At 46.3% G+C, this 14,635-nt stretch overlaps 1 protein-coding gene across 2 annotated transcripts in view; it reads left to right on the top strand.

Annotated features, from left to right (window-relative positions):
- ACO1 (aconitase 1) overlaps nt 1-12,077 on the top strand; it is a 45,883-nt gene extending 33,806 nt beyond the window's left edge. For both annotated transcript variants that reach the window (XM_054177908.1, XM_054177907.1), the window contains exons 12-21: nt 85-220; nt 676-760; nt 986-1,142; nt 1,640-1,764; nt 3,579-3,683; nt 5,166-5,308; nt 6,715-6,862; nt 7,244-7,366; nt 9,226-9,411; nt 11,953-12,077. In XM_054177908.1, the coding sequence (XP_054033883.1) occupies nt 85-220; nt 676-760; nt 986-1,142; nt 1,640-1,764; nt 3,579-3,683; nt 5,166-5,308; nt 6,715-6,862; nt 7,244-7,366; nt 9,226-9,411; nt 11,953-12,066 (1,322 nt within the window). In that variant the 3' untranslated portion in view covers nt 12,067-12,077. The remainder of the gene's footprint in view (nt 1-84; nt 221-675; nt 761-985; nt 1,143-1,639; nt 1,765-3,578; nt 3,684-5,165; nt 5,309-6,714; nt 6,863-7,243; nt 7,367-9,225; nt 9,412-11,952) is intronic.
- Nucleotides 12,078-14,635: the final 2,558 nt, after the last annotated feature.

Raw genomic sequence — 14,635 nt, 5'->3', positions numbered from 1 at the left:
TTTAATGGTACTTCTGTCGTCTTGTTGACCCACCAAACTGCCCCACTTCCAGGAAAAACTGCAACTATCCTTTGCATTTTTCAGGACTGCTTGCTAAGAAAGCTGTGGAAGCTGGTTTGACAGTGAAGCCATACATTAAAACTAGCCTGTCCCCAGGAAGCGGGGTTGTCACTTACTATCTGAGGGAGAGTGGAGTTATGACTTACCTTTCCCAACTGGGGTAAGAGTGCTTTCCTTGCTCTTGTCCTCTGGCTGCTGCACTAAAAGCATTGACAACAAGCCATGCAAGAAAATAACTCTTTCTTTCTACAGCTTAAAAGATGTGGCAGTGAGGGAGAGAGCCTGCTGCCTGGTATAGCTTCTTGCAGACTCCTGTTCCCAAGCAGAGAAATGGATTCTTTTTCAAGAATAATGATTTTAAAGCAGCACAAACAACACTGTGTTGTTGTTCATCTTGCTAGGTGACACACTCCCCAGATGTTTGTTCTCCTCTGACTCTGGAGAGCCTCTGCAAGGATAAAAATGGAGCATTCTCCAAACCATTGACTTTTATCAGCAATTCTTTACTTAAAACAGTACCTTTTCTGAGAGTAACCCTAGCCACCTGCTAGGGAGTTGAAGCCTCTTATTCCAGACCAGCCTTTTGCTCAGTGTTGATTTCTGTGCCCTGTCTAGGTTTGATGTGGTGGGTTATGGCTGTATGACCTGTATTGGCAACAGTGGACCCCTGCCAGAGCCTGTGGTTGAGGCCATTACACAGGTATTTAGCTTTTCCTCTTTACAAAAGCTTATTTAGGTAAGCTCTTCTCCATTGTGTGCTGTACTCAGCTGGCTTACACTGTGCACTAATCCTTTTCAGCTGTGTCCAAAGTATGTTCAGTCTAAACTGGCTCTTTGGGCATCATCCAGAAGGTGGCAGTTCTGTGACTGGGTGTGCGGAGCCTGGAAACACCTTGTAACGTTGTCTCAAACGTCTGTCTTACAGGGAGACCTTGTAGCAGTGGGTGTGTTGTCTGGCAACAGGAACTTTGAAGGACGTGTCCATCCCAACACCCGTGCCAACTACCTTGCCTCCCCACCACTGGTCATAGCCTATGCAATTGCAGGGACCGTCCGGATCGACTTTGAGAAAGAGCCTTTGGGTAAGGCAGCCCTCAGGGTGCTGCTTTTCACACCTTATAAACTAAACTGGTTGGAATGAAGCTCTTCAGAAGCGTTCATCCAAGGAGCTGCTTCAGAAGACTGAGTGGCTGTGGGGATACAGAGCAACAAGGAGTCTGATGGAGAAAGGAGGAAGCCAAGGCTGACTAGTATTGTAATTCCACTGGGGCATCTGTTTGGTTATATCTAGGAGAGAGACTATCATGAGCAGCCTCACCTAGCAGACTTTCTTTGAGCAGGTAGTTCAGCTAGACAACCTTCAAAGATCCTTTCCAACCTAAATTAGTACATAAATTATTGTGGGAGGCCATTGGAAATCACAAAAGAAGGCTTATGTACAGACACCCTTGCAGGTGAAATAAAATGCCTCATGAGTGTTGGCAAGGTCACAAAGGACACAAAACCAAGGGCACCATGGTAACCTTTGTTTCTTAATGGAAGTTTTATGCAATAAATACAACCATACCATTTTCTGCAGGAGTAAATGCTTCAGGGAAAAAGATTTTCCTGAAAGATATCTGGCCCACCAGAAATGAGATTCAAGCTGTTGAGCGTCAGTTTGTTATTCCTGGGATGTTCAAGGAGGTCTACCAAAAAATAGAGGTGAGTTAATCCCCTGGGCAGCAGTTTGATTGATGTCCTGTGCTATTCTGAGGTGCTAAATAAGCTGCTTTGGACTTTACCTCCTATTGCTGCTGTTCCAGTTCTGGTTAGTATTCAAATGAGCTGTTTGGGTTTATTTAAATGGCTTCTGGCTAGTTAATTGGTTCTTACAGACAGTCATGTCCTGAAAACTGCACTTAGGTGATGATTTTAAAATGTAACATACAGGTGATGTTTTAAACAGTCATCCCAGGAGGCTATTAGAAAGTGAGAGATATGCAGCTTCCCAGATGTTTTGTTAGCTGACATGAAAGCCATTTGCATTACTCAATAGCATTTACAACAAGAAAAAGCTTGTCCTTGGTAATGTCTTCCTGCAAGCCTTTCTTAAGTGTTGAAATAAAATAATCTTCAGGTTGGCATGCTAGGAAAGCTGCTTAAAATTACTTGAGAATGGGTCCATGTCCCAGTGGAGGCCAGTGACAAGCAGAGTCCCTCAGGGATCAGTCCTTGGACCAGGCTTGTTCAACATCTTTGTGGGTGCCATGGACAGTGGCATTGAGTGCACCCTCAGCAGGTTTGCTGATGACACCAAGCTGTGTGGTGCAGCAGACAGGCTGGAGGGAAGGGAGGCCATCCAGAGGGACCTGGACAGGCTGGAGAGGTGGGCACAAGCCAACCTCATGAGGTTCAACAAGACCAAGGGCAGGGTCCTGCGTCTGGGTGGAGGCAATCCCAGGCACAAATCCAGGCTGGGCACTGGCTGGCTGGAAAGCAGCCCTGAGGAGAGAGACTTGGGGGTGCTGGTGGAGGAGAAGCTCACCAGGAGCTCTCAGTGTGCACTTGCAGCCTGGAAAACCAATCATATCCTGGGCTGCATCAAGAGAAGTGTGGCCAGCAGGTCAAGGGAGGTGATTCTCCCCCTCCACTCAGCTCTGGGGAGACCCCACCTGGAGTACTGCCTCCAGTTGTGGAGCCCCTATTCCAAGAGGGATCTGAAGGTGCTGGAAGGTGTCCAGAGAAGGGCCACGAGGATGAGCAGAGGGCTGGAGCACCTCTCCTATGAGGACAGACTGAAGGAGCTGGGGCTGTTCAGTCTGGAGAAGAGAAGGCTCTGAGGTGACCTAATTGTGGCCTTCCAGTATCTGAAGGGAGCTACAAGAAGGCTGGGGAGGGCCTTCTCAGGATCTCAGGTAGTGATAGGACTAGGGGGAATGGAATGAAGCTGGTGGTGAGGAGATTGAGGCTGGATGTGAGGAGGAAGTTCTTCCCCATGAGAGTGGTGAAGCCCTGGAATGGGTTGTCCAAGGAGGTGGTTGGGGTGCTGTCCCTGGAGGTGTTTAAGCCCAGGCTGGATGAGGCTCTGGCCAGCCTGATCTAGTGTGGGGTGTCCCTGCCCATGGCAGGGGGTTGGAACTAGATGATCCTTGTGGTCCCTTCCAACCCTGACTGATTCTATGATAATACTGCGATACTATGAAGTGTTATCTGTGGCCATGGTGCTGTTGGGGCATTGATTGAACTTGATGAGGCCTTTTCCAACCAAAGGAATTCTGTGAGTCGGTGGTGCAGGCTTTTGCCAGAAAACTGGATGAGCAGCTCTTTTGTAATGAAGTGAAGGGTTTCCTAACTCTCTTAATAGAATCCTTAAAAAACCCAACCTAAAGTTAATGTGTATTGCCACAAGATTTTCCCAAAGTGCTGCAAGAAATGCACAAAGCTTTTGCTGAAGTCAAGCTTGTCGTTTTACTTGGAACCTTAAAGTCATTCAGTTGCATCTGAAAGGAGTGGGATGTTTTTGTATTGTTTTTCAGACAGTAAACAAAGCCTGGAATGCCTTAGATGCTCCTTCAGATAAACTCTACACTTGGAATCCCAAGTCAACCTACATCAAGTCACCACCGTTCTTTGATGGTCTGGTATGTGCACACTTCCCCTCTGAATCCAGCCAAAGAGTGTTGAGACCCTGACTAATGTTGAAGGTGAAGGGAAGCCACTCCAAGTGTTGTGGGAGCACCTTTCATAGCCTACTGAGGCCCCGGTTCTGAAGTGTTGGGGTTACAGTGTTGTGTTTATTTCAGATGAATGAGTGCATCTGAAAATCAGGTGGGTTCCCTGCCACTTCAGGGCTGTTGCAAAGTCTCATTTTTCTTTTAAGCTGAAACACTTTTAAGCAGTCACGAAGAAAGGCAAGGAAAATGACAGGAAACAAAACCCCCAGTTCTGCCTGCCAGCATTTTGCATCAAATGTTTCACTTTTCAGTGCTGTTCCAGTAACATTTAAAAGAAAATGCAGATTTCAAGGCATGTAGATGCCTGTGAACCTTGGATTTTTATCTGTGTTCATGCATGCACCACAGGGGAGGTTTAGGCTGGAGGTTAGGAGGAAGTTTTACACAGTGATTGCCCATTGGAATGTGCTGCCTGAGGAGGTGGTGGGGTCACCATCACTGGAGGTGTTCAGGAGGAGACTTGATAGGGTGCTTGGTGCCATGGTTTAGTTGATTAGGTGGTGTTGGATGATAGGTTGGACACGATGATCTTGAAGGTCTGGTCTATTCTATTCTCTTCTATTCTATTCGCCTCATTATATTTTCTTCTTGCATGAACTTGCTGACAGCCAGCCAGGACATCTTGTTTTGTTCAAGAACATAAGCATTTTTAATAGATTTGGGTGTTTTTCCTTCTTCTAACACTCAAGAAAAGGGAGACTTTATTTTGCAGCTGGCACTTTTGAGGTAGGCAAGAGAAGTGTGCCCAGTGGCATCCTGGCCTGCATCAGGAATAGTGTGGCCAGCAGGGGCAGGGAAGGCATTGTGCCCTGTACTCAGCACTGGTTAGGCCACACCTTGAGTCCTGTGTCCAGTTCTGGGCCCCTCAGTTTAAGAAGGACATTGAGACACTTGAATGTGTCCAGAGAAGGCAACAAGGCTGGGGAGAGGCCTTGAGCACAGCCCTGTGAGGAGAGGCTGAGGGAGCTGGGGTTGCTTAGCCTGGAGATGAGGAGGCTCAGGGGAGACCTCATTGCTCTCTGCAAGTACCTGAAAGGAAGTTGTAGCCAGGAAGGGGTTGGTCTCTTCTCCCAGACAACCAGCACCAGAACAAGAGGACACAGTCTCAAGCTGCACCAGGGGAGGTTTAGACTGGAGGTGAGGAGAAAGTTCTTCCCAGAAAGAGTAATTTACCATTGGAATGTGCTGCCCAGGGAGGTGGTGGAGTCACCGTCCCTGGAGGTGTTCAAGAGGGGATGGGAGATGGCACTTGAAGCCTTGGTTTAGTTAGTCATGATGTGTTGGGTGACAGGTTGGACTTGATGATCTCTCAGGTCATTTCCAACCGCATTGATTGCATGAATTCTGTGCCATATTTTAATGTGTTTTTCTCTCTTTCTGTTGGTTTAGACTTTGGCTCTTCAGACCCCCAAAACAATAGAAGGTGCTTATGTCTTGTTGAATTTTGGGGATTCTGTGACAACTGACCACATATCTCCAGCTGGGAATATAGCAAGAAATAGCCCTGCAGCCCGTTATTTGACCAGCAGAGGGTAAGTCCTACTTCTTGTTCTCATTGTAGTTTGGGAAGAGGAAGGAGCCACGGCTACTACACCATGTTGCAGGCACATGTATCCACTGTTTGTACACTGTGATGGATGCCTGGAGAATATACAAATAGGAGAAAGAAAGAAAAAGCATTTCTTTCTCTGCTGTTTCAGCAGCTCTAAGCAAGTGTAAGAGCTTGCATAGAGTGTATGCATCTATTACACTGGAGAGCTGGAGACCTTTGTATGGTGAGAGGGGAAGAAGGTAGCACTGAGGCTAGTTTTTGCACTAAGACCATCCATAAATAGGGGAGTTGGGATTTGTCTTAATATCAAAGCAAAATGGTCATGGTTCTTAATGCCAGTTGTGTTCATGCATACTACTTCTAGCTTGTGCAACTGTTTCACAGACCTAGGCTATCAGGAGCTGCAGAACATCCAGAAGTTTAGGTTTCAATGCAGCTGGAAGTAGCTGGCAAAAGCTGTTGTGCTTGGAGTCCAAAGCACTGTAAAATGTTGGTCTTTTTCTACAGCCAGCCTGTCAGTTTGGCACTCTGTATCCATCTTAGGACCTGCTGGGTTGCTCTGTTCAGTCTTCACACATCATGTAATACTTCTGTCCTCTACTTTACCACTTCCTACAACTGCAGTGGTGTTTTGAGGAGCAGCACTGACCTTTAAAGAAACTACATTAAAAACACTCACTAGACCTAATAATTCTGGAGAGGGAATTGATTAAAACAGTATAATCTACTGAAAGCTTAACTGCTCTGAACAGCTTTCTCCCTCTGATATTCAGACACTTTAAATAGTCCTACACACATAACAAAACAGATGTTGTATGTCAGAGCCCCTGTTTGGATGTAGCCCAACACAAGCAGTCCACTTTTCTGTCACATTCCAGCTATTTTTGTTTGCTGGTTAGGCTGGAGTGTTCCCCTCATTCCCATATCTCTGTTGGCAAATGAACTATGCCTGCTACAGTTCTAACTTGCAGCAGGGGCTCTACCTCTGCCTTCTAGATGTTCAGCACAGTGCTGTGATGTTCCAGATGCAGGGGTAAAATAAATGAGGAGGATTTTTAGTAGCTGTTGAGAATTGTATTGTGTCTTCTGACCCAAGATGAGCTGTGTCCATGCATCACTATCAGATACTGTTTTCTGGGGCAAGGAAGAAGAATATTATATGGAGGCTGCTTTCTGGGACCAATCTGTAGACTTTTGATTCTCTTTCACCTTCAAAACATCTTAAAAGTGGAAGTATCAGCGAACTGGCTGCTACTGCTGTGATGGAAACTATGTACACAGCTGCCTCAGAAACATCAGTTCATTGCTTTCTGTTTTTAAAGCAGACTCCTCCGGGTCTAAAAACATTTTCCCTTTTTTCTTCTTTGTTTTCTTTTCCATTGACAGCTTGACTCCCCGGGAGTTCAACTCCTATGGCTCCCGCAGGGGGAACGATGCCGTCATGGCCAGGGGAACGTTTGCAAACATTCGCTTGGTGAACAAATTCATTGACAAACAAGGGCCTCAGACGATCCATTTCCCTTCTGGGGAAACTGTAAGTACACATGCTGCTCTAACTGAAAGTGGATTAGTAGTGGCTTTCCTTTTCACAGCTTAGGTCATTAACTTAAGTGCCTTCTAAGTAAAGCTAATGAGGTGACAGGAGCTGTATTGACCCTAGGGGAGCGGGTGACACATACCTACATAATGTGGTACTATCAGGCAGATAAGTGGAGAGTAAAAGTACTGTAGAAGCAGTACTGGAAGTGCAGGTTTGTTTGGGGAGTGAGATCAGGCTAGAAGCCACAAAGCACTTTGTGGTCATATCCTTAAAGTGCTGCTGGACAGAAAGTGTTGGGATACTTTTTCCTTGTTTCCTTGGAACTGTGCTTCCACTCCCGAAAAGAGGATAAAGTGTTTGGCATTTTCATTGCAGCTGGATGTGTTTGATGCTGCAGAAAGATACAAGCAGGCTGGACATCCTCTGATTGTGCTGGCTGGGAAAGAATATGGTGCAGGAAGTTCCAGAGACTGGGCTGCTAAAGGACCATTCCTCTTGGTGAGTGACCACAGTAAATAAGGAGTACAGCTCTTGGAAGTGCATTGCTTTGTCAGGATGCTTGCAGATGACCAAGTATCCTGGCTAGCTCATTCTCCCTTTCAGTAGCAGGAGCTGTTTTGAAATCACATCTGCCTCCCAGCAGCCACAGTAGAGTTGCAAAAGCTATTTAAATATTAATAAATCTTGCTCAAACTGGAAATCTTGACTGATCTTCAGCTAGAAATCCTCAAGACTACTCCAGGAGTGCCACTTTCTTTACTTCTCTTTCCCATAATCCAGTAAACCTTGGGTCTGTTTCCAGGTGCCTCCTTCAGCTTACTTAGCAGGGAAGATGGAAAGTACAAGATGAGTAATATCAGTGACAATAAAATCCAGCAGGGAGATTGCAGGGGTGCTTAGCATTGTCTGTCTTGTCCTACACTATTTACCAACCTGAACTCTGATTCAAGCCTTCTTGGTGTTCCATCTGGGGAGGCAATAGTGTCTTTGTTATTAAACAAAGTTCCGGGAGAGTTGGTGTTTAAGCTTGCACTCATTTGAGTTTTGGTTGGTTTTTTTACCTCCCAGTCATGGTCAATTTTTGTCTTGGCAGTATTAACAAGTAAATATTTAGAAATAAATTAAACTGCCTCTTGGAGATTGTAGTATAGAGGGCAACACTGAACTAGACATATGGAAATGACTAGTGGTGCTCTGCATACGTCACCTTAAAGAAGTATGCTCTCCTCCACCTGGGGAGACCTCACCTGGAGTGCTATATCCAGTTCTGGAGTCTTCAGCACAGCACAGACATGGGAGGCCACAGCAATGCTGGGAAGGCTGAAAGGCCTTTGCTGTGAGGCCAGGCTGAGAGAGTTGTGATTGTTCAGCCTGGCGAAGAGGAGGCTCTGGAAAGACTTCTTTGTGGCCTTTCAGTGCTTAAAGGGCCTATAGGAAAGATGGGGACAGACTTTTTCAGTGGAGCCTGTTGTGACAGGACCAGGGTTGATGGTTTTAAGCTAAAAGAGGCAGATACACACAGGAAATACTTCGTGGTGAGACACTGGCACAGGTTGCCCAGAGAGGTGGTAGATGCCTCATCCCTGGCAACGTTCCAGGTGAGGTGGACAGCGCTCTGAGCAATCTGCTCTAATTGCAGGTGGGTTGAACTAGATGTCCTTTAAAGGTTCTTTCCTACTTGAACCATTTGATGATTCCTGATTTAAAAAAGGGCATGCATTTTTTTGAACAATCAGACTTATTTTAAAGATGTTTGACATGTAACAAGCAATGAGGTGAGAGGCTGAGGGAAGTGGGATTGTTCAGCCTAGAGAAGAAGAGGCTCAGGAGAGACCTCATTGCCCTCTACAACTACCTGAAAGGTGGTTGTAGCCAGGAAGGGGTTGGTCTCTTCTCCCAGGCAACCAGCACCAGAACAAGAGGACACAGTCTCAAGCTGTGCCAGGGGAAGTTTAGGCCAAAGGTGAGGAGAAAGTTCTTCCCAGAGAGATTTGTTAGCCATTGGAATGTGCTGCCCAGGGAGGTGGTGGAGTCACCATCCCTGGAGGTGTTCAAGAGGGGATTGGATGTGTCACTTGGTGCCATGGTTTAGTCATGAGGTCTGTGGTGACAGGTTGGACTTGGTGACCTTTGAGGTCTCTTCCAGCCTTGGTGATTCTGTGATTCTGAGGTCATCCTGAAGAGTCTGCTCTCAGACAGACTGGGTGACTCCACCAGTAGCTGGTAAATTAAATGGCGGGGGGGGGGGGGGGGGGGGGGGCGCAGAGAGCACCAGCATAACTGGTTTCCATCCTGTGAACACAGAAAGCCTGTCCTGAGCCATGAAGACTAACTTGTACCTGTTGTGTGTTTCCCAGGGTGTCAAGGCTGTGCTTGCTGAAAGCTATGAAAGAATTCACCGAAGCAACCTGGTAGGGATGGGAGTGATTCCTCTGCAGTACCTACCCGGAGAGGATGCAGGGACTTTAGGCCTGACTGGACGGGAGCGTTACACTATTATCATTCCTGAGAATCTGAGGCCACAGATGAGCATCCAGATCAAGGTACTGGGAGCCCTGAGAGCTGAATTTCCTGAATCTCTGTCATTTTCACTCAAAATTAACTGTCTCCTCAAACAATGTGTAGAAAGCTTCTCTCCCTTGAGGAAGGGAGGAGAGCTGAGATGGTGAAAGGGGATGGAAACATCACTCTGGTAGGAATTTGCTGTGATGGGATCCATAAGCAGCATGCTCAAACTGTTTCATGTAACACAGAGCAGTCCTGTATTTTAGACCAATCTTTCAGAGTCCAACACGATTTTAGGTGGGTTTTTTGGGGGGCTTTCAGTTAGATACTTAAATCACAAGAGAAAGGAAACTGTAAATATGAAACAAAATGATTTAATTTCAAATTGACAACTGAACTGACAGAAGGTTGCACACTGCAGCATTCAAAGTGAAAGCTGAGCATCCCCAGCATTAAAATCTCATTACCATTCAGGCCCTGCTTTTTGTCTAGCTTTGCCTGTACCCTTGTTTGAAAAATACTAGCACTTATGATAAAAATTTGGTTAGTTCTTGATGGGAACATCTGTGTAAACCAGACTTACTTAACCTAATAGCTTCAAAAACCTGCTTTTTTTTTTTTTGTTTTTGCTTTTTAATTGGAGATAGCAAGCAATGTACTTGCTGCATGTTCTCTGAACACAGGTGGTCTGCTTGCATTAGTTTCTAACAATACTTGTTTACATGTGCCTCATTAACTGAAAAGTGTGGCTCTCAACGGCCTCAGGTCAGCTCCTCAGTCACAGATAAACATTGTGTATGCACCTGGAATATTGTGTCCAGCTCTGGGCCCCTCAGTTCAAGAGGGACAGGGAGATGCTTGAAAGAGTCTGGTGCAGAGCCATGAAAATGAGGGAGGGAGTGGAACATCATCTTTATGAGAAGAGCCTGAGGGAGCTGGAGCTCTTTAGCTTGGAGAGGAGGACCCTGAGGTGTGACCTCATTTATGCTTATAAAGATGTGTAAAGGGTGAGTGCCCAGAGGATGGAGCCTGGCTCTGCTGGGTGATGCCCAATGACAGGACAAAGGGCACTGGGTGGAAGTTGAGGCATAGGAAGTTCCATGGAAGCAGGAGGAAGAATTATGTCCCTGTGAGATTGACAACACTGGAAACAGGCTGCCCAGGGGAGTTGTGGAGTCTCCCTCTCTGAAGATACTGAAGACCTGCCTGGATGTGTTCCCCCTCTGACCACTGCCATAGGTGACCCTGCTCTGGCAGAGGGGTTGGACTGGATGAGCTTTCAAGGTCCCTTCTGGCCTCTAACATTCTGTGATCTGGAAGTACCTGATTAGGGTCCTCTTCAGTAAAACAATGGTTTTATTCACTTCCTGCCCTGTCCTTGTCCTTTCCTGGCTTCCAAGGACTAAGCTTCAGAGAAAGTTAATGAAATTAGCATTCCTGTTGTACCCAAGCCAGAAGAACAGGAACACAGGATGTCAGGGGAAGGGTTGGAAGTTACCTCTGGAGGTCTTCGACTCCAATGCCACTCCCAGGGCAGGGCCCTGTAATCTAGCATCCAGGCAGGTGGTGAAAGTGTCCAGAGAAGGAGACTCCACAACTTTTCAGGGGAGGCTGTTCCAGTGCTCTGTGACCCTTACAGTGAAGAAGTTCTTCCTCATGTTGAGGTGGAACCTCCTGTGCTGGAGTACACTGCACTGGTTAGGCCGCACCTTGAGTACTGTGTCCAGTTCTGGGCCCCTCAGTTTAGGAAGGATGTTGACTTGCTGGAGCGTGTCCAGAAAAGGGCAACAAGGTTGGTGAGGGGCTTGGAGCACAAGCCCTATGAGGAGAGATTGAGGGAGCTGGGGTTGCTTAGTCTGGAGAAGAGGAGACTCAGGGGTGACCTTATTGCTCTCTACAACTACCTGAAGGGGGCTTGTAGACAGGCAGAGGTTGGTCTCTTCTCCCAGGCAACCAGTACCAGAACAAGAGGACACAGTCTCAGGCTGCGTCAGGGGAGGTTTAGGCTGGAGGTTAGGAGGAGGTTTTACACAGAGAGAGTGATTGCCCATTGGAATGGGCTGCCTGAGGAGGTGGTGGGGTCGCCGACGCTGGGGGTGTTCAGGGTGAGGCTTGACAGGATGCTTGGTTGTATGGTTTAGTTGATTGGGTGGTGTCAGATGATAGGTTGGACACGATGATCTCGAAGGTCTCTTCCAACCTGGTTTATTCTATTCTATTCTATTTTTTATATCCATTTCCCCGCATCCTATTGCAAGGGCACAAGTGAGATCAGTATTTAGTATAACTGCTTGAAAAGATGGCCACCCCTGGGCTGACAGCAGCCATAAATCTAGATGAGACAGCAAATGCAATATCTGGAGACTCCATGCTGTGGTTATTGTGGTTTGTCCTAAACCACTTTTCTCTTCAGCAGCTGGCTGTTGCCTAGGGTGGGGAGAATACTGGTGTGCAGTGTCTGCTCACATCAGCTTTCTGTCACAGTTTAAGATGGCAAAACTGTCACCATTACTATGTTGCCACAATAACACGTGGAAGGTTCTGCTACTTCAAAAACTTCTCTCTTTGACCCCCAACAGCTGGACACTGGGAAGAGCTTTGAGGCCATCATGAGGTTTGACACCGACGTGGAGCTCACTTACTTCCACAACGGCGGCATCCTGAACTACATGATCCGTAAAATGGCCTCCTAATCCAAAACACAAAAGCACCCCCATCCAGGTGCAAGCCTGCTTCTGGTGAGCAGAGTGAAATCATCAGTTTGAAAGCATGAGCCATGAAGTGAACACCCTTTTCTTTCTTTTTCCCCTTGGATTGTATTAGAAGGCTTGTTTACAGTGCTGAGTTACTCTGTGTGCCGGGAAATCCAGGCACGCTCTGCCCAATTAAAAGTGAACAGCATTTATTATTTGGGGTATTACTATTATTGTTATTTTTTTTGTTATATTGGTTGGCTTGACTTAGAATACAGTGCAAAAGTCATTAAAATAACTGCTGGGAATCTGTGGAGCTGGTGGAAGATCACCCTGCTGATCTTGGTCTCTTTAGCTTAACTCTGTGGTCCAAAAATTAACTTGGCAGGATAAAACAGAAACAATCCAAAAAAAACAACCACCCAACCCCAATCACTGTGGGTTTTGTTTTGTTCTTTGCCTTCTTGATTACCTAATATTGACTTGCTTTTATTTTTTATTTTTTTTTTCAATCCAGTTGACCAGAATCTGAATCTTAATACTGAAATTAATTATTTAGCTGTTTATTAACTTCTTCTTGTTACTTTTTTGTTTTGTTTTGTTTTTTCTCCAGAATGTGAACTTTTGTTGTTTCAGATCTACACCTTTGTGAAAAGGTGGACTTATTGGGGATAATATTTCTAATGCATAAAATTAAATTTTATTTTCAAGAAGCTTGGTGGGGGTTGGTTCTGTTTGTTTGTTTGTTTTTTTGTCATGCTACCCCTCAGTGCTCTGCATCTGGTTTTGACTTTTAAACTCTCTTATCCTTGGGGGAGCAGAGTCTGCTTGGGTCTTGACTTCTCATATTTTAATTCTTGTTTCCTTTGAGTAATCTGCATGAGGCAGGATGAACACAAACACCATCAGATGCTGTCTGTCTGGTATCTATCTGACAGGAGGCTCAGGGGAGACCTTGCTGCTCTCCACAGCTACCTGAAAGGAGGTTGTAGCCAGGTGGGGGTTGGTCTCTTCTCCCAGGCAACCAGCACCAGTTCTGGGCCCCTCAGTTTAGGAAGGAGGTTGACTTGCTGGAACGAGACCAGAGAAGAGCAACGAAGTTGGTGAGGGCTTTGGAACACAGCCCTGTGAGGAGAGGCTGAGGGAGCTGGGGTTGCTTAGCCTGGAGAAGAGGAGACTCAGGGGTGACCTTATCACTCTCTACAACTACCTGAAGGGAGGTTGTAGACAGACGGATGTTGGTCTCTTCTCCCAGGCAGCCAGCACCAGAACAAGAGGACACAGTCTCAGGATGTGCCAGGGAAGGTTTAGGTTGGATGTTAGGAAGAAGCTCTATACAGAGAGAGAGATTGCCCATTGGAATGGGTTGCCTGGGGAGGTGGTGGAGTCGCCATCATTGGAGGTGTTCAGGAGGAGACTTGATGGGGTGCTTGGTGCCGTGGGTTAGTTGTTTGGGTGGTGTTGGATTGGTTGATGGGTTGGACGCGGTGATCTTGAAGGTCTCTTCCAACCTTGTTTATTCTATGTATTCTAAGAGGACACAGTCTCAAGCTGCACCAGGGGAGGTTTAGGCTGGATACCAGGAAGAAATTCTTCACAGAAAGAGAGACTGGCCATTGGAATGTGCTGCCCAGGGAGGTGGTGGAGTCACCATCCCTGGAGGTGTTTAAAATAAGACTGGAAGAGTCACTTAGTGCCATCAACTCAGTTGATTAGATGGTGTTGGGTGATGGGTTGGACTTGGTGATCTCGAAGGTTTTTTCCAACCTGGTTAATTCTGTATTTAGTCTTCTGTAACCCAACAGAATACTGCTCTGGTGGCCTTCCCTCTGTTTTTCTGCCCTCAGTCTACCACAACTGGAAGATGTTTGTCAGCAGTCTGCATGGTCATTAGCCACCAGTGATTACACTTAAAGCTTTCATTGAAGTTGGTGTCTGCCCAACCCACAACACCACAGGAATGTGTTTACAGTGATAAATACCCTCTTCCAACAGGGTTGTAAGTTGTAGGGCTAATTCTTACTCTTAGCTGTATTAAAAGCATTTGACACAACAATTAACATAGTGGAGAACTTCTTCCAAATTAGTCTAGTGTATTTTTAGTCAGTTGGCTCCAACTGTATCTGGTAACCAAGGGAAAGAAAATGGTTCTGAGAGAGAAGTCAAGAGGCTTAAAGAGAGGACAGAGATTGCACTGTACCTGCAACAGGATGATTACAGCATACAGAACTCCTCTAGCAAAGGCCCTCTAAGATGTTGCAGGGTTTGGAGTATCTCTTATATAAGGACAAGCTGAGAGAACGGACTACATAGAATACATAGAATAAACCAGGTTGGAAGAGACCTTCAAGATCACCGCGTCCAACCCATCAACCAATCCAACACCGCCCAAGCAACTAACCCACGGCACCAAGCACCCCATCAAGTCTTCTCCTGAAAACCTCCAGTGATGGCGACTCCACCACCTCCCCAGGCAGCCCATTCCAATGGGCAATCACTCTTTCTGTATAGAACTTTTTTCTAACATCTAGCCTGAACCTCCCCTGGCGCAGCCTGAGACTGTGTCCTC

This window comes from Dryobates pubescens, chromosome Z, assembly GCF_014839835.1.
Source record: "Dryobates pubescens isolate bDryPub1 chromosome Z, bDryPub1.pri, whole genome shotgun sequence".
In the NCBI taxonomy this organism is placed as follows: Eukaryota; Metazoa; Chordata; class Aves; order Piciformes; family Picidae; genus Dryobates; species Dryobates pubescens.
This window is presented reverse-complemented; position numbering and strand designations above follow the sequence as displayed.